General features: G+C 39.7%; 1 protein-coding gene across 1 annotated transcript in view; it reads right to left on the reverse strand.

Annotated features, from left to right (window-relative positions):
* Positions 1 to 23559, reverse strand: part of LOC124712093 (pro-neuregulin-2, membrane-bound isoform-like) — a 194826-nt gene that overhangs the window by 64436 nt on the left and 106831 nt on the right. Inside the window, exon 6 of the mRNA XM_047242390.1 lies at positions 15169 to 15340. Coding sequence (XP_047098346.1) covers positions 15169 to 15340 — 172 coding nt within the window. The remainder of the gene's footprint in view (positions 1 to 15168; positions 15341 to 23559) is intronic.

Here is a 23559-nt window from a genome sequence, read left to right on the forward strand (position 1 = left end):
ATCCTCCAAGACCCTCGTCACAGCTTTTTGGACATCTCGTGTTGTTTGAAAATGGTGTCCCTTGACCGCCGTTTTGACTCTTGGAAATAGAAAAAAGTCACACAGAGTGATATCTGGCGAATAAGGTGGCTGTGGTAGTACTGAAATTTGTTTTGAGGTTAAAAATTGCTGTACTGACACAGCAGTATGGGATGGCACATTATCGTGATGCAGAATCCAATTATCAGCAATATTGGCACGGAAACGAAGAACTCTTTTACGAAGTCTTTCTAAAATTTCTTTGTAGTAATATTGGTTAACTGTTAGTCTAGGGGGCACCCATTCTTTATGTACACTTCTCTTGGAATCAAAGAAGCACACGATCATGCATTTCACTTTTGACCTTGACATGCGAGCTTTTTTTGGTCTGGGTGATCCCTTTGAGCACCATTGCAAACTTTGGCATTTTGTCTCTGGATCATACTGAAAAAACCAACTTTCATCACCAGTGATAATATGGCTCAACAATTCTGGATTGATTTCTGTTTGCTCTAACAGATTGGCTGCCACATTTTTCTGTGTTTCTTGCTGTTGTGGTGTGATATTTTTGGGGACCATTTTTGCACAAATCTTTCTAAAACCAAGATCTTCTGTTATTCTTAGATGAACCATTTCTTGATAGATGTTCAGTTCTTCTGCAATCATTTTCATGGATAATCTTCGATCAGATCGTACGAGTTCACGCACCCTGGCCAAGTCAACATCTGCTCGTGAGGTTGATGGTCGTCCACTGCGGTCTTCATCTTCGACATTCGTTCTACCTTCACTAAACATTTTATGCCAATGAAAAACTTGAGTTTTTGACATAACTTCCTCTCCAAAAGCCTTCTGAAGCTTTCCATAATTTGTCGTCACGTTTTCACCCAATTTAACACAAAAAGAAATGGCATACCACTGTCGCACCTCGTATTATGACATTTCTAGACACCAGATATCTCATCTGTAGGAATCAACATGGGTTTTTAAAACAGTGATCATGTAAAACCCAGCTCACTCCATTCATCTACAAGACCCAGAAAGTGGTAGATACAGGCACACAGACAGATGTCATGTTCATTGACTTCCGGGACGTATTTGATACAGTTCTGCACTGCTACCAAATGAACAAAATATGAGTGTATAGAAAATCAGACCAACTGTGTAACTGGATTGAAGAGTTTCTTGCAGAGTTTCTTGCAAACCACCACATGTATTTCTGAATTGAGAGAAGTCTTTAGACATAAAAGAAACTTTGCATTTGCCCAAGGGGCTCTTTTAGGCCCATTACTTTTCACAGTACGTGTAAATAACCTAGTAAACAACGTCCAAAGTTCCATGAGGCTTTTCATGGACAATGCTGTTGTATACAGGGAAGTCACAGCACTAGATAATTGTAGTGAAATGCAGGAAGACATGCAGAAGATTGATGCTTTCTGCAGGTAGTGGCAAGTGAGTCTCTGTTTAAGCAAATGCAACATATTGTGAATAGACAGGAAGGCCCTTTATGGTGTGATTTCAGAACAGTCACTGCAAGAAGCTACTTCCATAAAATATCTAGGTGTTTGCCTATGGAGCAGTTTGAAGTGGAATGACCACATCAAATTAATTGCAGGTAAAGCAGATGCTAGATTGAGATTTATTGGAAGAATCCTCAGGAAATGTAGTCCATCACCAAAAGGGAGGAGCTTACGAAATGCTCACACAGTCAATGCTTGTATGTTGCTCATTAGCCTGGGATCCGCACCAGATAGGATTGATAGAGGGTATAACGAAGATCTAAAGAAGAGCAACATATTTCATTGCAGCTTCATTTGGTAAGCACAAAAATGTCACAGAGGCACTCAGTCAACTCCAGTTGCAAACACTGCAAGAGAAGTGTTCCGCATCATGGTATGGTCTACTGTTAAAATTTTAAGGATATATGTTCCTTGAAGAGACAATCAATATACTGCTTGCTCCTACAGATATCTTGTGAAAAGAAGATGAAAATAAAATTAGAATGCTTAGAGGACATATAGATTCTTACCAGTAATTATTCTTCCAGTGCACCATGTGTGACTGAAACAGGAAAAGGGGGAAGTGACTTGCAGAGTATAGATGTAGAAGTGTTAACTTTCCTTTGCCAAATGAGACAGTAGTAATTTATACAGGTAGCATTGTAGTTCTAATAGAGACAGATTCAATGGGATTTCACTCTTCAAAATCTGATTACTAATTCGGAATTGATTACAGTAGTTAGCACTGACTGCCGTCTTATGCAAAAGTTATGAGACAACTTAAGGACAATAGGCTCCATCTACAATGAATTCTCTTTACTGATGAGGGTATCTTTACAAGTCATGGAATGTGAGAAATTTGCATTATTTGGACACTGAGAATCCACAGAGGTTGAAGTAGTGGTAACAAAGGAGGTAGTGGAGTGTGAATGTTTAGTGTAGGGTTCTCAGAGACTACGTGATTGTTCTTTACATAATTAAAGCAACCTTAGCAGGTAAAAGATATGCAAAATTTCTTAGCAAAGTGCTACCAGCTCTCCTACAGGAAGTTCCAATTTTAATACATTGAGGTAGGTGATACTAGCATGATGGATGCACAGCCCATTATCCATGTGTGGCTGGCATAGTGCTCATCAAGCTCTTCCCTGGTTGCAGGGAAGGATGTGAAGGTGTCCAGTTGCCTCATACAGTCACCTGATTTGATGCCACTATGCACAAGTTCTGGCAACCCAAGATGATTTAAAAATTGCATTGTTGCTGTATGTGCAATTGTATCAATGGGATAGCTTCAGTTTTTGCACCCAGTGGCTGCAAATGAGTTTTGAAGTTGATGGTGAGCATTCAGAACACTTGATGATATAAACTTTTCTCCACCATACCATTCTGCAAGCAGACTTTCTTAGCTGCATAAAGCTGGTGCACCCTAGCAGCCTGATGCAACATCTCTGAATAACACACGGAGTTTCAAATAATACAGCAGTCAGTTTTATGTTCAAAACAAATAAATCCTAAGTTCTAAGTTGTTATTTCTCAGAAAGTATATACCAGATTTTGAAGAATGAAATGCTGTTAAACTTGTGTCTTTCAGAGCTATGATACTACCATCATAAAATCAATGTTTCAAAAAATGAAGTTGATACTGACATCTCTGATATTAATATAGCTATGAAAAGAGTGAGGGCTTTTTCACTATTCATTTAGTTGAAAACAGAACTATGGCATCTTAAACTGTTCAGGCTATACCTGAACAGCTTAGCTCAATCACCATGTATATAAAGAACAAGAAGGGACCCAATATTGATCCCTGCAGCACACCTGTGTTAATTATTCCTCAGTCCAAAGATACTGTTTCAAAATGCAACACTCAGAATCCTTTTAGTGAAATAGGATGAAAACTACAAGGTGTACAACTTTGCTTCTGCCATTTGCTAATAGGTGGCAACAATGGTAAGTAGCAGTCAAAAGAAACAGATCGCACACATCAGGCAGTTAGCTTGGACCTCAGTCAACATAACCTTATTCAAACATTAGTCGTTTTGTGTCTGCATCATAAAGTTGTCCTTGATTGAAAATGTCAGTTTACAAGCCTAATTCTCGTCATTTGTGGGAGGTGTTACTGTTTTGTTTCAATATAAAGAAAACAGCGGCTGAGTCTCATTGAATGCTCTCAAGTACATATGGTAAGGACGCTATTAGTGAAAGTTTCACTGCTTCAAGAACAGTGATTTTAATATCTTAGACCAGCATGGTGGTGAAAGAGAGAATGTTTTTGAAGATGCCGAATTGGTGACATTGCTGAGTGAAGACTCACGTCAAACTCAAAAAGAATTGGCACAATTAGTGAGAGTGACACAGCAAGACATTTCAAAACATCTCAAGGCTATGGGCATGATTCAGAAAGAAGGAACTTGGGTCCCGTGTGAGCTGAAACCAAGAGATGTTGAATGACTTTGTGTGTTTGTGAACAGTTGCCTCAGAGGCAAAAACGGAAGGGATTTCTGCATCACATTGTGACCGGGGAAGAAAAATGGGTTCATTACGATAACCCTAAATGCAAATAATTATGGGTATATCCCGGCCATGCTTCCACATTGACGACCAAACTGAATATTCACAGCTCCAAGATCATGCTCTGCCTTTGATGAGACCAGCTCAGTGTTGTGTACTATGAGGTGTTAAAACCAGGTGATACAATCACAGGTGCTCATTATCAAATGCAATTAATGCATCTGAGCAGAGCATTAAAAGACAAATTGCCACAATACAGGGAGAGGTACGATAAAATGATTTTGCAGCACAACAACGGTCGACCCATGTTGGAAAAGAGGTCAAAACATACTTGGAAACATTAAAATGGGAAGTACTACCACACCTGCCATATTCTCCAGATATTGTTCCCTTTGACTATCACCTGTTTAGATCAATGGCACATGGCCTGGCTGACCAACACTTCTGATCTAGTGAAGAAGTCACAAACTGGATTGATTTGTGGATTGCTTCAAAAGATGAACAATTTTTTTGATGGGAGAAAGTAGTGGCCAGCATTGGAAAATACTTTGAATGATACATGGGTAACCAAATTGTTTCATTAAAGCCTCAAATGTTGGGCAAAAAATGGCAGAAGCAAAGTTGTACACCTTGTATGTACCAGCAGGATCCTTGATACTACAGTATCTGAGCTACTCAAGGAGAATACTATGAATTGGCACAGAAAATATTAGTTTGCAATATTTTGTCATTAAAATCTTATTTATGAGTTGAAAAATCTCAAGTTCTGTGGATAGATGATATGAAATTCATATTGTGACCAATTCATCATCTTTTCCTGCATACGTAATCTTTTCCAGTACCTTTGGGAAGGAGGCAAATAATGACACTTGTCAGTAATTATTAATATCTGTCTTACTACCTTTCTTGTAAAGGGGTCTGACAATAGTATATTTCAGTCTGTATGTGAATAACCCTTATGGTAGTAATACCTTTCATATATGTGAAAAAAATATTTTGCCTACATCTGAAGAACAGGATTTTAGTACCAGTACTTTACTTGAGATATTATCTATGCTGTGAATTATCTATGCTGTGAGAGTTTTCGGTCTTGTGGAAGTTAATTACATTCTTAATTTCCATGGCTGAGCATTGTATGTATGTATGTATGTGACATTGCTTTATCCCTTGAACTGTTCATTCCAATCTCCTGAGCTACTTCAAGGAAGTCATTATTAACATGCTGTCTACCGAACTCCAAACCCACTACCTCATTCCTCATAGACCTTACCAACTATATTCTCAAACACATCCATCGCACAACCATGGGCACCCACATGGCACCATCCTATGCCAACCTTTTTATAGGTTATCTAGAAGAAATCTTCATAGCCTCCCAAGATCCCAAACACCTTGACTGCAGGTTCATTGATGATATCTTCATGATCTGGACTGAGGGCCAAGACACCCTATCCTCATCCCTACACATCATCAACACTGTCTCACCTTGATCTGATCCTCCACAGCCCAATGTGCCACCTTCCAGGTCTCTGATAGCTTCATCCATACCTCCGCATATAGTAAGCCTACTAACCACCAACAGTACCTTGATTTTGACGGCCCCTTCCACAGCAAAAAATCGCTTCCATACATCTTGGCCACCTGTGGATAGCATACTTGCAGTGACAACAGTTCACTTGCCCAGTATACTGAAGTACTGAGGGTCTCAGGAGGGACTTCACAAACAGAGCCCCCCTCTCCCCTTTCTTCCTACCCCCCCCCCCCCCCCCCCACAAACAGATTCCCCATGCCATATCCTTATACATACATCCTCCCTAATGCTTCCACCACCCTCAAAGTATCAGCTGCAAAGGATATCCTTTTCCAGTGCTTTGATTACCTATCACCATGCCCAAAAATGAGGGACATGCTACCCAAGACCTTTTCTACCTCTCATAAAGTCGTTTCTGTTGTCCACCCAACATACGCAACAGCCTTGTCCATCACTATCCATCGCACGCCCTTGTCACAGGTGTCATATCCCCATGGAAGACCTAGCTGCAAGGCCTGTCCTATCCACCAGTCCAGCACTTCTTACTCCAGCCCTGTCACCACAGGCTTATCCTATCCCATCTGAGGCAGGGCCTCCTGTGAAAGCAGACATGTCATATACCAATTCTGCTGCAATTTGCTAGACAGTCTGTTTATGTCAGTATGACAAGCAACCCAGCTGTCCACTGGACTGAATGGCCACTGCCAAACTGGGACCAAGAACAAATTTGACCAGTGGCTCAAACACGTGAGCAAACATATTGGGTTTTGGTCGCTGCTTCATCCAGATCCTTCCCTCCAGCATCAGCTTTTCTGAACTATGCAGGTGGAAGTTATCCTTAAAAATCCTTTGCTGTCGGAACCTTCCTGCCTTCCACCTCCACTAACCCACTGTCCCCATACCCCATACCCAACTGTTTCCTCTTCCACTGTCCTGTCACTCCCTCCCAATCTGTGCTTCCACATCATATTCATCGGGCGCCTTGCCTCACCAGCTCCATTACCTATGTGCCTGGTGCCTAGCCTGTACACCTGCCACCTTTCCCTCTGACATTCCTAGTCAGCAAACCTGCTGCCTACCTCTGAGCCACTAGGCACCCACTTTGGCCCCTCCTCTCATCTCCTGCCTCTTTCTGCTTCATCAATTTCATCCGATACAACTCTAACCTCACCCCAGTTCACCTGCCAAAATGCAATCTGTGCATTGTGTTTCCAGCCAACACAATGTAGGGGCACAAGTGCATGTGCATATGCGTGTGCGTGTTCGTTTTTGTGTTTGTGGGTGAGTGCATTTTTGTTTTTGTGCATGTATGGGTACTCTAGCTCAACAAAGGATTTATTGAGAAAGCTAGCAAGTTTTATTTCTGTTTTGTGTATCCGGTCAATTACTCAACTCTCCTGCTATTCGGTGAGTGTTTTACTGTACTTCTATATTATTTAGTGTTCCAGAACTTTCCTTACTATATTTTGAACTGCTATTATTTTCATGTTTTTTTTAATAACAAAATTCTCATATTACTTAACTGGTTTTTTGATTTCTGTATTGCCTATTTAATGACAGATTTTATATTTATTATCTGAACTATTAATTTCAGACATTTTACAAATAATAATAATACTTCATATTGTCTTTGTTTTCTTCCTGGAACTGTGAATTTTTTTTTGTACATAATGCAAAGTTTTTTCTTCTTCATGACACAGAGTAGGCTTTCCAAAGTTGCTTGCAAAAGATATTTAGTTTTGATTAGAGTTAGACCTGCAGATTAAAGTTCTCCCTTCCTAGCACAAAACTCTTTCACCTCAGATGTTAGCCACCCTTTCTCTTGATGTACACTTGTGGGGAACACAACATGCAAAGGTCAATATGGCATCTGAAATAAGAGAGTTAGGAACAAAATGTGTGTTTTCATATCTTCATTTTCAGTTTAAGATATCTTTTGTGGTATCTGGTTTAGCTCATGTATACTTTTTGGTGCCTGGTAGTATGCTAATAAAGTGATTTAATTTTGTTGCAACATTAAGTGAGTGTTGTTGCCCCTACTTATCTACATGGAATTTCCCACATCGGTGATCCACAACAAGGGTACTGAAATATTAGTACATCAGTAGCGAATAATGCTTTGTTCCTGCCAAACAATGGATCATGAAACCAGACAAAGTTTACTGGGACATTTTGCCTAATCAATTACTGTTTTTAGTGGACTACAAGGTGTGACAAATGATATGGAGTAAATTATTTGTGAGGTGAAAAGTAAAAGTGACCATGTGAAACATTTGGAATAAATTAATACGGCATAACACTCTGATTTTACTGTGCTCATAAGTGAGATGGATAAAACTGCCTCAGTACAAAACCATACTCACTTGCTTGAACCAAATTATCATGTAAAATTTAACTGCCAATACTGTATCTCAAATGTTTGTGCTTTCACACTGAAAATTGAGGAGATGAACCCATTCTCCCCCATGTTGAACCTGGCCATTAGGTCATATTAGAAGAATTACAGTTTATCTCCCATGGCACACATGATCAATGGGGTACCATATGACGAAACCCCCAGATCACATAACCTAGTGCCATACATGCTACGTTTAGTGATGTTCCTACAACATGGTGTTCATTACCTAACTGCAGACTTGGTTCAACACTGCAAAGACTGTCGTGACTACCCACAACGTTGCGCAATATTTGTAACTAAAACTTCTGTTACCTGTGACATCATCCCATCACCTTCGATTATTTGCAAGTTTGACACAGCAGAGGCAGCCTTACTGCAATTGTTGTGCAAATCACTGGAGCAACAACTTCAGTAGGTGATTTATACAGAAATTCTAAATTGCACAACACCTTGCTAGTTTTGGCAACATATGTGGGAATTAGTGGACACTACTCTTATGCTCGATGATGCACTGTCTGCAATATGGACAAGCAAGTTACCTCCTGAAATCCAAGTTTCTTTGATTTCAAATGAGAGCGATATCTGTGAGAACAAATTATGGATTGCCAACCCAATTTTTGCTCTTCCAAATCAATGACATAACTACGAGGGTGGTTTGAAAAGTTCTTGAAATCAACACGAGAAGTCAGTGCTAGCACAACGAGTTGTTTGTGTGATATTCATTGGACTGTTGCCTGTAAACACATGCCATGTCAGTGCTCTTGGAAGAGAACTGTGGTGGTGACACGGCTCTGTTGTTGTTCCTGCTTAGTGATTTGCGAAGATGAAAAAAATCGAGATTTGAACTGTGATTAAGAACTTTGTAAAGAAAGGTATTAAAGCAAAGGACATTTATGCTGATTTCCAGAATACACTGGGGGGACTGTACTTCTTCATATTCAACTGTTGCCAAGTGGACAAACGAATTTAAATTTGGTCAGGAGAGCTTAGATGATGATCCGCGCTGTGGTTAGCCAAGATGTGTCACTACTCTAGAAATCATTGCAAAAGTGCACAAAATGGTCACGTAGGACCATCAATTGAAAGTGCGTGAAATTGATAATGCTTGCCACATGTCATCTGACAGGGTAAATCACATTTCAGCTGAAGAATTAGAAATGGAAAAATTATCTGCAATATTGATGCTGCGACTCTTGACACTGGATCAATGCGTGCCTGCACACATGTGGCATTGCCATCGCAAAATTACACAATCTGGGGTATGAATTATTGCCACACCCACCTTATTCACCTAGTATGGCTCTGTCAGACTTCCATGTGGTGTTGCCATGGTGAAATTACACAATCTGGGTATGAATTATTGCCACACCCACCTTATTCACCTGGTATGGCTCTGTCAGACTTCCATCTCTTCCCATCACTGAAAATTTTTCTTGGTATATGAAGATTCACTTCAAATGAGGAAGTGATAGTTTACAACTATTTTGCAGGCCTAGAGGAAACTCATTTTCAAGGTGGGATCAAGGCACTGGAACATCACTGGACCAAGTGCATTAATCTACAAGGAGACTACACTGAAAAATAAAGAAATTTTTCAATGATGTAAGTACTTATATTTCTATTCTGTTCCAAGAACTTTTCAAACCACCCTCGTACATAGGAATCAACGGTGACCTACAACAGCAACAGGTATTATGCACCATATTACAGCAACCAGTAGCCAAAATGGAACAAACACATCTGTACAAACATGGTGAGGCCACCAGATATCTCCCAGATTCCCCATGATCAGCTGCGCACAGTGAACTGGCCCCAACTGATGTCACTCAGGGTTACAACCACACAGCTAGCAGATGGCATCCGGGTGTTGCCTTCATTCCTATTTCAGAGCAAACACTTACAAGTACGTTACACCATGTTTACAACCAAATGCCAGTCATGACCTCCAGTAGGCATCATGGGTCATGATAAGATGCAACAATGCCTATGTCTCAAGCATGTAAGTCAAACGAGTTTGCCTCAGTTTTCCGAGGACAGTGGCAGATTATACATTCTTGATAGAAGCACAGATAGGTATTTTCTCGTCAACCCAAATTTGAAGTAAGCACAATCCCAAAGACAACTGTTCTATCTAATACCTCAGGTTCCCTTCAACAGCTCTGGGCAGCAAATGATACAACTATTAAGCTGTATGGTTCTACTAGATGCACAGTCAATTTAGGTCTGAATGCCCTGTTTACATGGACTTTCAACATGGCAGATGTCAATGAAGCACTGCTGGGTGCTGATTTTCTACATCATTTCTACTTGTGCCCCACTTTAACAGGTGGAATAATAGTGATGATTCCGTACCTAGTGATCAGCAGATCACTTGTTCCTACACCTCTGATGTCAAAAGATTCCTGTACCTCATCAACAAAACAGTTTCAGGAATATTACTGTTCACTAAAGAAGCAGCTGGGTACTTTGGAACAGATGTATGCAGACATCAAGAATGAACATTCAAATTTAGAGAACAAAAACTGTTTTACACAAAATTTTGAGAGACAAAATCAGCAAGCTAGATGAGATCGAGCATCAGCTGTTACATTGAGGATTAGCACAGTTTCCAAAACCAAATGACCTCCTCCTTCAAACAGCCAACTCAACACAGTTCTGCAAGATATGTAGACACTAAAGAGTATGACAAACATATTTAGTGGCTCTTGCAGAAATGGTAAAGAATTTATTTACCTCGATGAGAAACTAACTCAGACTTTGTTGGAGTTGGATGCTGTGGACACAGGGGCTAGAGAAGATGTAAAACAGTTACTTAAAGATGCAGTTCGAAACTTTCACAAATGTATTGAGCAGTTGGAATTGTCAGTGAACATCCCTAGTCAACCCTACTATGAACTTCGAGCAGTAACTAGCTAGCAATTACATTTCAGTGATACTGATGTCAATAATCACCACTTCCTCCCAGTGTTACAAGTGCTTTGTCTCATTTTCCCAGCTTCCCACACGTTTGGGTATTATGTCCATTTATTTCTTTTACTATTATAACAGTGGACAGCACTGTGTGACAGTGACAGGTTGCATATTGGTTTTAACTGAAAAAATAAAGCCTGAGAAAATCTCTGTCTCGTTTAGCACTTCAGAATGGTCTGTCAGTAACACAAGGTCACACAGCTGTGCACAGATGCAAATTGGAACCTTATAAAGTAACAATTCAGATAGCATTGTTTGTTATCTATAGTGCAACATTGTACTGCAGTGTGTCCATACTAAGGGGGTTGATCCTGAAATGCTCTTTTTTCCTGAGAAACCATGGCTGCACTTATTGGTGTACTTGAATTCACAGACTAATCCATGTTGGAATCTAGGAAATCCTCTTCAGTTACATCAAGAGCCTCTACATTGTGTGAAAAGGAGTCTGCAGTGTGCAGTTAGTGCAACACAGATTACTGGACTGATCTCGTTCTGTCAAACCATAACTTCTCATAGGTGTGTGAGCAATATATTGCAACCATTTTTTAGAAAAATAACATAAAGATCTATGGTTATTTCATGCAGGACAAGAGTGAAGATAGATTTATGACAGTATTCCAAGGTGTTTCTGTCAGCAGGAACTACCCTGCCATGAAGAGGGTCTCATCTAGTTATTGAACAACGTGCCACTTGCCACACTGTCAGAGCAATGAGCTGGAGCATCAAGCTTCCATCACAGTATGGCTACAGTGTGTTGATCCCTGCAAATAAATAATAGAAGGCAAACCCAACTGGTGTAATCCACGAATTTGTTAGTCAGTAATGTTTGGGAAATTAATTTTATTTATGCCATTTTTTTATGTGTTTCTTCTTAAAGAATGCGCTGAATGATTTCAACTTTCTTTTGGAATGGTTAATTGTTTTATTTGCAGTACACACACTTCGATGTTTGTTAACCAACAAGAACACTTCATAATACTGCTCCAAATGTATATTTTATTCTTGACTGCTGATACTGGCATGAGTAACTTTAAGCCTAGGTATTTACAATTCTTCCAATTACATGAATCACTTTCCATGGTCCCAGAGAGAAGGATTTATGAGGTGTGGAAAGAAATCAAGGACTACATTTTATTTATGTTTAATGCAATGAAAATGTCTTACTAATTTTTTTATTGAATTTCTTCACCTCAGGTCTCACAAATAGTATCATAAAGAGTTTTGACTTCTTAGTAAGTCATGATCAGATGAGGTTTTAAAAAGAAAGAAAAGTTGGAACAGAGAAATAGTAGGAACTAAATTACAAAATCAAACTGACTTGTAAAGACAACTACATGCACTTGATTATATTACATAGTAACTCATCAAAGTGTATCTAAACATGTACATTGACAAGTTATTGTGAAGTGTATTCAAATGTTTGTAATTGTATGTAGGATCTAATTTGAATTTGTAGTTTTGTTCTACAGCATTTTACCATCCTTTTTCATTCCTTTTAATCAGATCATCTAATCATGACTTGCCAAATAATCGAAACTAGTTGTGATACCAGCTGTGTTACCTGCAGTTGAAAAATAAAGTAGAAGAATTTAATTTAGAAAACACACTCAGTGCAGTATGTGTAAGAAATGAATGGTTATAGTGTGAGGGTAATGCCAAAAGTAAGGTCTCCTATTTTTTTATAAGTACATAGACCTGTTTATTTCTACAATGGTGTACATCAGTTTTCAGCTTGAACATTTAGCTAATTTACGACATAATCACCAGTTCTGTCGATGCATTTTTGTAGATGCTGTGGCAGTTTTTGTATGCCCATGTCATACCAGCTCGCCACTATGCTGTTCAGAAAGTTGTGAACTTCTTCTTTCACCTCATCTTTGTAGCTGAATCACTTTCCGGCCAAATTTTCTTTTAACCTAGGGAACAGGTGATAGTCACTGGGCGCCAAGTCAGGACTATAGGGTGGGTGGGCGATTATGTTCCACTGAAACTGTTGCAGGAGAGCATCAATTTGCTGAGCGATGTGTGGGCAAGCATTGTCATGGAGAATGACTATGCCCTTGCTCAACATTCCTCTTCTCCAGTTCTGAATTGCCCATTTAAGTTTTTTCAGAGTCTCACAGTACCTGTCAGTGTTAATTGTGGTCCTAGTGATTCAGCTCCAATGACGAGGTGAAAGAAGAGGTTCATAACTTTCTGAACAGCATGGCAGCGAGCTGGTACGAGATGGGCATACAAAAACTGCCACAGCATCTATAAAAATGCATGGACAGAAATGATGATTATGTCAAAAAATAGCTAAATGTTCAAGCTGTAAACTGATGTAAACTATTGTAGAAATAAACAGGTCTATGTACTTATAAAAAAAAGGAGACCTTACTATTGGGATTACCCTTGTATTATAGAGTTAATACTAATTAAATTATAACTGCTGTACTCTTCAGAACTCTACGGAAAATTGTTGAGTTCTGTCTTAAACTGCATCGCATTACTCATAAAATTTTTTGTATGTTCTGGAAGGATGACACATAATGTGTTTCTATTGTAAGCTCACAATATCTTTTGGCAGACCACTATATCTTTGACATTGTGGTCCTTTGAATTTGGTATGAGTTATGTGACAGATATTTTCTGGAATTTTCTGTTGCATCTTTAGCACACCTTTAGTAGTATGGGCTGCTGGATATTATTGTGGAGGCAGGTGTGAACTGGCAGGTAGCAATGTTCGAAGGAAGTCTGAAGTGGGACGTCGATCTGGAGAGATGTGTGGGACCATGGTAATCATTATATTTAGTATGGGGTGGTTACATTGCTTTATCAAGGTAGTGAGTTAAGAATTTGTAGGTGGGAATTGAAGGAGTCAAGTGAAAGAAAGTACTAACCCTCAGTATAGCAGGGATTAGTTTGATCACGTTATTTGTTTTATTTTCAAATGCACCACATGCTTGTAATAAGTGGTGTCACCTCTACAGCTAGAAGGAACTGTCAAAAGTGTTTTGTCTTACTGAATTTCTGTTCTTGGTTTTGAATATAACAAACATATCAAATGCAGTAACACAAAATTACACTCTTGTGGGTTAGCACTTTCTTTTGCTGATCTCTTTAAGTGATAACTTTCAAGAAACTGGCTTACTCAGTGGTAATAGGTGTGAGATGGTGCAAGTGACAGATGAGAGTATGTGGTGACTGCATTACTGATGTTACCATACAAATTTTAGGGATAATAAAATTCAGTAACATAGGGCATTGTTTTTGTTTCACGAGCCAAATTCCATTTAATAACTGTGTTACTATGCAGAGCTTAGGAACTGAATGTGCCTAGGTCATAATCCTACATAATAACTTGAAGGCTTATGAAGTTAGTGCATTTGAGACATCATGATTCAATCCTCCTTACCTCTCTCCTGCACCAATAGTTTACACTATCTACAAGTCTCCTATCTGTGCAAGTGTTAAACTCTTGAAATCCGTGTAGAGGGCACTTTTGTTCCTAGTAATATATTCATTATAGTCATACTTCACACTTCTTCAGGAAAAGAGAAATAATAGTATCAACAAATAACATTGTTGTATATGTATATTGTGACACAACTATCGAAATTCCATAAATATTCCTACATTTTTAAATCCCCTATAATGGTGATTGGGGATATTGTAAACGTAGCTGATATTGAATTCTAAGAAAAAGATTTTAGAATGCAGCAAAGTGATTTATGATGGTCATCAATACATACCACCAACATAACATAAAACTACTGGCAAGTTTATAATCAATGACAATGTGAAAAAAATTAAAGAAAAAAAGAAAAGAAAAGAAAAACAGACATGCTACTGAGAATAACCACAACTATTGGCTGTTCAGAATCTGGTGGTACATGCAGTGAAATGTGTATGCTGTGTGCAAGTAAAAACTTATTTTATGTTTTGTCTCACTCTACATGTATGAATATGCAGTATAGTGAAGGTAAGGAAAAGAAAAAAAATGCTGCTAGAATTATGCAGATGAAACGAGAGGATTCATAAATATGTTACTTGTTGTAGAACTTCAGTGCTGAGAGATTTATGTACTTCAAGATGGAAGACTTAAGGTAGAGAGAGGATGTCTTAAAGTAGAGAGAGGATGCTATGGGTTCAAAGCTGCTTTGCCACAAACATCAAACAAAAAAAGGCCAAAATGTCACTTCACAACTGCCAGTTAGCAAAGCGGCATCTCTTCTAAACATACATTTTCATAACTGATGCTGTACCTCTTCTGATGAGGCAGTTTCCCAGCCTGGAAAGCAGCGGAACTGTCGTCCACCCGGTGCCACCTGCTGCCACCACCGATCACGCAACTGCCGCCCCTCGCTCGCCTCCTGCCGTCGCCATCTTCCTTCGCATCGCTCCCGCCACTCCCACCGCGGCCACACCTCTTCAGTTCTGCTTGCCAAACGTCACAGCATATGTTCGTTACATGTCTATGCCTGCAGAACACAAGACACTTACACTAGTCTACACTCTCTCTAGGTGAAACTCTGAGCAGCAGTGTCATTGTCTTAAATTCTACTGATGCTGGGAAATAACCCTATAAATTCTAGTGCATTTGCATATATGGAAATACTGTTGTATTTAAAAATGAGTAAATTTACTGAATATAAAAAGTTCAATTTAGATGGGTGAAGCAGTGATGGGCACATAGCAGCTGTACCACAGTGAATGTAACTGCTGCTGAGCATTTATTTAGTCTTGTTTCACATATTGAGTTTTCACTTGCTATGGCATCAATGGAGTATAGTTTATGAATGGAAGAAAAGTCATTGTTTCATTTTGTTTGGGACCATTGGGTGTTGCTCGCAGTCGTTAAATTTCTCCCTTAGTCTTTCATATTTCTGGCGAGATGTACTGGGATTGTAGCTACAGCTTCCCACAATCAGATTAGGCTTTCTTCAGATGCACTGACCTATTGTTTCTGGAGTCTCATTAATCCAGTCATGGAGTTCCTCATGTAGAAGTGGAGTATTCTTGAATGCAAGTTGATAAAATAATGACATTCACAGATACCGGTGTTTACAGAAAATTTCTCAAAATGATTTAAGCCTAATGTGTGGCCCAGTTTAATGTGTGACTTTAGTAAGAGATCATATTAACTTACTTCATACCAAACAACATGACAAAGAATTACTCATTTACAAACTTAAGTATCATTTTAATTGATTTACATGAACAGGAATGGTTGCAGGAGATTGCAAATGAAATCTAGGCATTTGATTGTCTCTGCTAGAATGAAACATTTACCACTTGGTGTAAAGGTTAATTATGTACTTTAGCAGATGGTTTTAATAATTCTTAAGTACCACATGAATTACTCAGTAATTTTTCTTAAAATTAATGGAAGTTGTAGACTACTAATGATAACAACTTCTTTCCTAATATCATAACAGTTATGTAGGGCAAGTTGTGCAATTTTTTAGTGACAGTCTCAGAAAAAGTATCAAATGTCACTCACAGGAGTGAATGCCCAAATGAGGTGTGTGAAAATGTAAACTCCATCCACAGGCCCGGACTGGCCCATTGGTACTGTCTGACTGCTGTGCCGTCCTCCGCCAGTGGCATTGTTGGATGTGGTTTGGAGGGGCATGGTGTCAGCACACTGCTCTCCCAGCCATTGTCATTAGCTGGAGCTGCTACCACTCAGTCAAGTAACTTTGCAGTTGGCATCATGAGGGTTAGTGCACCCCTTTGCAGTCCTCCCACCAAGGACAAATCCCTGGCAATACCAGGAATTGAACATGGGTGCTTCAAATGGCAGTCAACCATGCTGTCCACTCAGCAATGGAGGCAGACAATGAGGCATATGATGTTAGCTATGCTTTGTGCTATCATAGATTTAGAAAGATATGTCAAAATTCCTATTCAAGCAATGTTAACTTATGGAGTAAATTGCTGCAAGAAACATTATCCAATTGATTTCATTCGAGTGACACCAAATTGTAGTAGGATTTTGGAATATATACTGTGTTCATACATTATGAATTACCTTAAAGAAAACAGTCTGTTGCCACACAGTCAGCACAGACTCAGAAAATATCATTGTAGAAAAACATAACTAGCTGTTTATCCTCAAGAAGTAATGAGTACTATTGAAAGGGGCTCTCAGATTGATTCCAAATTTCTAGATTTCTAAAAGACTTTCAATACCATCCCTCACAAGTGGCTTCTAATCAGATTGTGTGCCCAGGGGCATAAACTCAGTTGTATGAATGAATTTGTGATTTCCTGTCAGAAAGGTCATATTTCATAGTAATTAACAGTAGGCCATCAAGTGAAACAGGAGTGACACATGGTGTTCCCCAAGGAAGTGTTAGAGGCACTCTGCTGTTTCTAGCCTATGTAATCTAAGCAGCTATCTTAGATTGTTTGCAGATGATGCTCTGATTTAACATTTAGTGAAGCCATCAGAAGATCAAAACCAATTGTAAAATGATTTAGACAAGATTTATATAAGGTGCAGAAAGTGGCAATTAATTCTAAATAAAGAAAAGCTTGAGGTCATCCATATGAGTACTAAAAGTAAGCCATTAGATTTTAGTTACACAATAAATCACTCAAATCTAAAGGCTGTCAGTTCAACTAAATACCTAGAAATTACAATTATGAACAACTTAAATTGGAATGATCACATAGAGAATGTCGTGGGACAGGCAAACCACAGACTGTGTTTTATTGGCAGAACACTTACTGTGTTTTATTGACAGAATGCTTAGAAGATACCGCATTTCTGTTAAAGAGGCTGACTGCACTAGACTTGTCCATCCTCTGCTAGAGTATGGCTGTGCAGTATGGGATCTTTACCAGATGGGATTGATGAGGACATCAGAAAAGTTCAAAGAAGGGCAGGTTCCACAGCCACAAGGATCTCATCAGCATGGATCCACGGAACAAAAAACTTATCTAATCTAATCTAATCTTGTGTGGTCACAAAATAGAGGAGAGAGTGTCATGGAATAGAAAAGCAAGAAGGGTTGGCAATCATTAAAACAAAGGTGTTTTTTGTTGCAGTGAATGCAAAAATATTTTGTTGATGTCCACCTACATAGGAGAAATGATCATTGTAACAAAATAATAGAAATTGGAGCTCACACAGAAATACTGAGTGTTTGTTTTTTACATGTGTTATTAAAGAGTGGAATGGTAGAGAGTAACAATAGTTCCAAAATGGGAAAGAAACCAATTTGTTAGCCATATAGCTGCAATTATAGATTATGAGCTTTATTAAACTAATGGGAGGAAATGAGATTAAACTAAGGAACAAGTTCACAGTCATAGAAAATAAAGATTATAGAGACATAAAAAAAGGAAATAATTTAACAAAAGTACTTAAGAAAACAGCAAAGGACACTGCAAATATAATAAAGGCAAATGAAAACAAAATCTCAACTGGAATGAAGTTGCAGTTGAGTAAGTGTTTCAAGCAAATGATGATAATAGGAACATTTGAAAAATATCTTTGAGAGGATGTGGGCAGATACAGTGAAAACAAACTGAGATACGAATCTGAATCTGAGTTTTGCTGTCCCATCATTTACAGACTAAACTGTTTGATGTACAGTACTGGTCACTCATTAAAATTTATAATTATATTTTTAAACTGTTACAGTTGTTGAAAGCTCTGTTATAGATTAATGTGAAATGCTGGATGCAGAATGTGATTGCAACAACAGAAAACTGCACGAGTATAAAAAGCTTATATTGGATTGGCATCACATTTCATCAGTTAATTTGGTACATGGTCCAGCAGCTAACAACAATGAGGAACATAGAGGCATGTAAAGAAATCTTCAAAGATTGTACACAGATCAAGAGATCAGAGAGGTGATAATGAAAATAATAAAATTCTGGAAGCTGTGCACATCAGACATATAAAACTAGTTGAGGTGTATAAAGAGAGAAGTAGTATGACAAATGAAAAGGTGCCTGGAGATTGTGGTGTTTGAGTAGAAATGGTTAAATCTGGGAAAAAAGTAATACAAAATTAACTTGCAAGTTAGTTTACAGGATGTCTGCAGAGGAAGACAATTCCACAAAACCAGAGTAAGGCTGTTATTATTGTACTTTGTACAAAAGGTGAGAGACATAAAAATAGTGTATGCAATATTCACTAAAGATGTCACCAAACACAGAGAAAAATAGATTTTAATCAATCAGAGGAATAAGCTCTCTTCAAAAGTAAATATAACACAATCGACCGTTTCAAGTTGTGAACAAAATTACAGCAATCAGCATGAATTGCCACTTTTCTAAGGATTCATAGACAAAGTTTCTGACTCATTTCAACAAAATCTGTAGTAACAGCATTTAAGAAACAACATACTAATTCAGTCCAGGTTAATATACTGACAAATATGTACATCATTGTTAAAGCTTTCATCAGATTATGAATGTGTAGTGAGAGATTTGAAACGCTAAGAAGAGTGACACAAGGGGGAGATTAAAACTATTCTCGTTGGTCTTAGTGGAAGTTCTCAGATCCTTAAAAATGGGAAAATGAAAAATAAATGTGTGTTAATGGAACATATTTGGACTACATTCATTTTTCTGACACTGTACTGTTGCCTCTACTGCAGATAAACTTCAAAAATGAATGGAAAATGTTAATAGAGGAAGTAGACCTAAAAATCAAATACAGTAAGACAAAAAAATACATAATCAACACATCAAAAAAAATTTTGCAGATCAACAATTAAGTCATAGAACAAATTGATGAATAGTCACATTTGAGGCAACTGAAGACTACAGTTTAATGGACAGCAAAACAGGTTAGTACAAGAGTAAAAGTGATCCTGAGTGCACTTGGTAAACTGAACAGCATTTTCAAAATTTGAAGACATTAATGTAAGGATTAATCTAGAGGAGGCAATCACTTTGTGTAACAGTTAAGTTTAACAGGTGGCAACAGTGGTGAGAAACTGTCTGTTTCTTCTTTTCTTAGATCATCACATCAAACTGCCATGCATAGCCACTTGTGCCAAAACAGGCAATAAAGTGCACTTTAACCAGTAGATTGGGGTGGCAGTGTAGTTAACATACCTACAACATTTCTGTTCACCCCTTATACATTAATGTACACTGTAGATTCCTTAATGACAGGGTACCCCAATGGTTAGCACACTGGACTCACATTCGGGAGGACAACAGTTTGAACCCATGTCTGACCATCCAGATTCAGATTTTCTGTGATTTCCCTAAAATTCCTTTAAATGAGGGCAGCCAATTTCCTGCCTCATCTTTGACACAATCTGTGTTTGTGTTCTGCCCCTAAAGATCTTGATGTTGATAGAACATTAAACCCAATCTTCCTTCCTTCTTCCTTGTAGATTTCTTATTGAACCATACAACAGTCTTCAGTTTTTTGCTAAGGATTCATAATTGTACTACCTGTGAATGAAATTACAGTTTCCAAGCAGCCTCAGAATTAACCACTCTATGACCCTGTTTGGTTGTCTGGACTGGTTATAAGTTATTAGCACACAATAATCTGTACACAGCAGATTATAATTTCAAATCAATTTACTGCAAATTTTAGCTATCCAGTGCTACCTTAAAGAATTAAACACTGATGAATCTGTGTGGGGGACATACAGTCTCTTTTTACCAAGAAATTTTTAACATGTACATGCCTTCAAGATGAAATAATTTAGAATCTCTGGTGGTAAGTAATACACAATCTTGAGGACAGCAAAAAGTTGTACATGACCAAGGATTAAATTTTCATCTGCGTTCTGACTACATATAAATCCTTGAACTACTCACTGCATACAAAAATAGAATAGATTATTTTCACCACCTAAAATGGCATGTGTGGAGAGGTAATGACACTGTGGTGTCTCCAGAGCAGAGTGCCCTATCTTTGACTCTTATTTCTTTGGACTGCTTCATGCTTGCTCATTCTCAATCACAACTTGTCCTTCTGCCATGTTTGTTTGTTTTGTCTCAGAGATTGATAAATGCATATTGGATACTTTGTGTGTGTTATTACCAACCAATCATACGTGACAACCAGAGTGGTGACCCCGCCACCATCATCATATCATTGCGTGTTATTTTGTGCTTGTTTTTGTCATTTGCAAACTTCATGTGCCAGCCCACGTTGTTTCTACCACAATGGATCTACCAGTGTCTTTTGCTGAAAGTGTCATGCACCCTATTAACTGTGCATGCGACTGCGAATGGTCAAGTGTACCTAATGAGAGTTTGGTTAAAAGTGAACAATTATTTACGCCCGGCCACTCCAGCAGCTACCTAACCTTAACCAGCTCAACATAGCCACCATCTAGCATGGCAGCACAAAAACAGTCACAACATGGACAGTGCATGCCATCTAATGATGTTGTGGACATGTTTCCTGTTAAAGACTCTGTGGTTTATCCTTCATCTACGCCATTACCTTCAGGATGATTTGACATACTGACAAAGTTTCAGAACTGTAATTTGAACATTTCTATGCATGGGGTAGCAAATTCTTATTTGCCTAGTGCCGCAGAAACTGCTTCCCCCCCCCCCCCTTCCCACACATCATCACATCATCTCAGTGATGCCGATTGCCTAGACCGTGCCGGTTTCTGTGACTGTTGCACCACAGTTGCACCACAACTGCCTTCCGCCCACTTTCATTACAGCACTGGCCATTCTGCCCACACCAATTCCCAGCTCAGCCCCTCTGTGGCAGTGCCACAACCACCTTCCACCCACTGTTGCAACGGCACTCGCTGTTACACCCGCACTGTGTTCTTCACCGGGCCTGCAGTTTGGATACACCATGCCAACTTTTATGCCTCCCCATCCATACCATGTGCTGCATGTGGCTGCCACCCCACACATGCTTCAGGTGATGCACTATTCACTGCTACTGCACTTACAGAGTCAGAGGCATACTGCTCTGCTGACACGGACCTCCGTCTGCCGGTGCTGCCTTAACATGTCTTACCCGGCAGGTTTCCCAAGCACCCTGCTTTGCAAAATGATAACCCAAAGACTTGGTTCACCTTAGTGGATCACCTACTGGACGTAAAAGGCATTTTGGATGACGATGCCCATTTTGTCTGCCTGGTAAGTCACCTTAATGCTCATTTGGACCTCATCAGCGACTTGCTTCTCTCACTTCCCGCCTCCCACAAGTATTCGATGGTGAAAGCACTGCTCATTGAGCACCTTTCTTGCCCTCTGGTGGAGGCTATTCACAACATTATTCACAATGAGCATCTCGATGACTGCACTCCTTCACAGCTTTGGCGGTGCCTACATGCGTTAGCTGATTATCAAGCAGTAACTGATGCCACACTTTGGGCATTATGGATGGTCAAAATGCCTTCGAATCTGCAGTTTCATCTACTCTCTCATGTCGTCGACCAACTTGAGGTTTGTTTAGGCATGGCAGATCAGGCTTATGCTTTCAACCAACACTGCCTGTCATGGACAACACCTCCATCACCCTCAGGTGGCACACTAGTTCCGCACTCTGCCTCCAGGGGCCAGCGCACTCGCCTAGGTGCCTCAGCTGCCATTCAGGAGCTGCCACCTAGCAGCCAACAGGAGACATGTCTGTGGCCTCCTGACAGCCGCTGACCTCACCCAGGTAGCAGCCCAATCGGCTCCGCACCGCCCCACTTACCGGCACCGGCATACCCGCTGTGCTGGTTCCACACTACTTATGGGGAAACCATCCACAACTGGCGTGCACCTTGCACCTACCCAAATGATTCCAGTGGGCACGTTTAGGTGCCTCATCCTGCCACATTCCTTCACGGTGCCTACTGTCCAATGCTGCACCTCTTGCTTCAGTGATGTGACGCCTCTATGCCACAGACATTGCAGTCCATGGCTCCATCAAGATGCCACTTTGCCTATCACCAGTTCACACCTCCCCTTGGACCTCCCACATTGCCGACATGGATGAAACTGTGATCAGGTTGGATTTTCTACATCATTACAACCTTTCAACAGATCTGCAAGCTGCTGTGCTCCGCCAAGCATCTGGCTCTACCGTTCTGTGCTCACATGAGTTCAGTATGACTTCGTTCTCTGACTCCTTGGCTATGCTTTCCACATGTGCATCCCTGCTCAAGTGCATTACTGCACAGCTCTCTGACCTGTCAGATGTGTGCTCACAAATAATTGTACTCCGTACCCAGAACGCTGCCTTATGCACCCACATAGACTCTACCTCCACTGAGTTGTCACACACATGGCATACAATACGTTGCCTATCTGCAGAACTGCAACAAGGTGATCCAACACACACCTCTACAATGTCTTCTCACCAATCCGTGAACTGACATTGCCTGCAGATCCCTTCTTGACCCCTCTGGCCAACCCCCCTTCAAGACTGACAGCGATCAGTAATGGCACCACCGATGGCCCACCTGTACGTTATAAGGCCAGGCACCTTAAGCATCCAAACGTCTTCGTGCCAAGGAGATCATTCAGGATCTGTTGGCTTCAGACATCCTCTTCCCCTCCGATAACAACTGGTCTTCACCCATTCACCTTGTTCCTAAAAAGGACGGCACCTTACACATGTGCAAGGACTACAGGTCCCCTAACACTCACGCCATTATCAATAACTACCCAGTTCCTAATGTACAGGATTTCACACAATTACT

The sequence above is a fragment of the Schistocerca piceifrons genome, chromosome 8 (assembly GCF_021461385.2).
Source record: "Schistocerca piceifrons isolate TAMUIC-IGC-003096 chromosome 8, iqSchPice1.1, whole genome shotgun sequence".
Classification (NCBI taxonomy): domain Eukaryota; kingdom Metazoa; phylum Arthropoda; class Insecta; order Orthoptera; family Acrididae; genus Schistocerca; species Schistocerca piceifrons.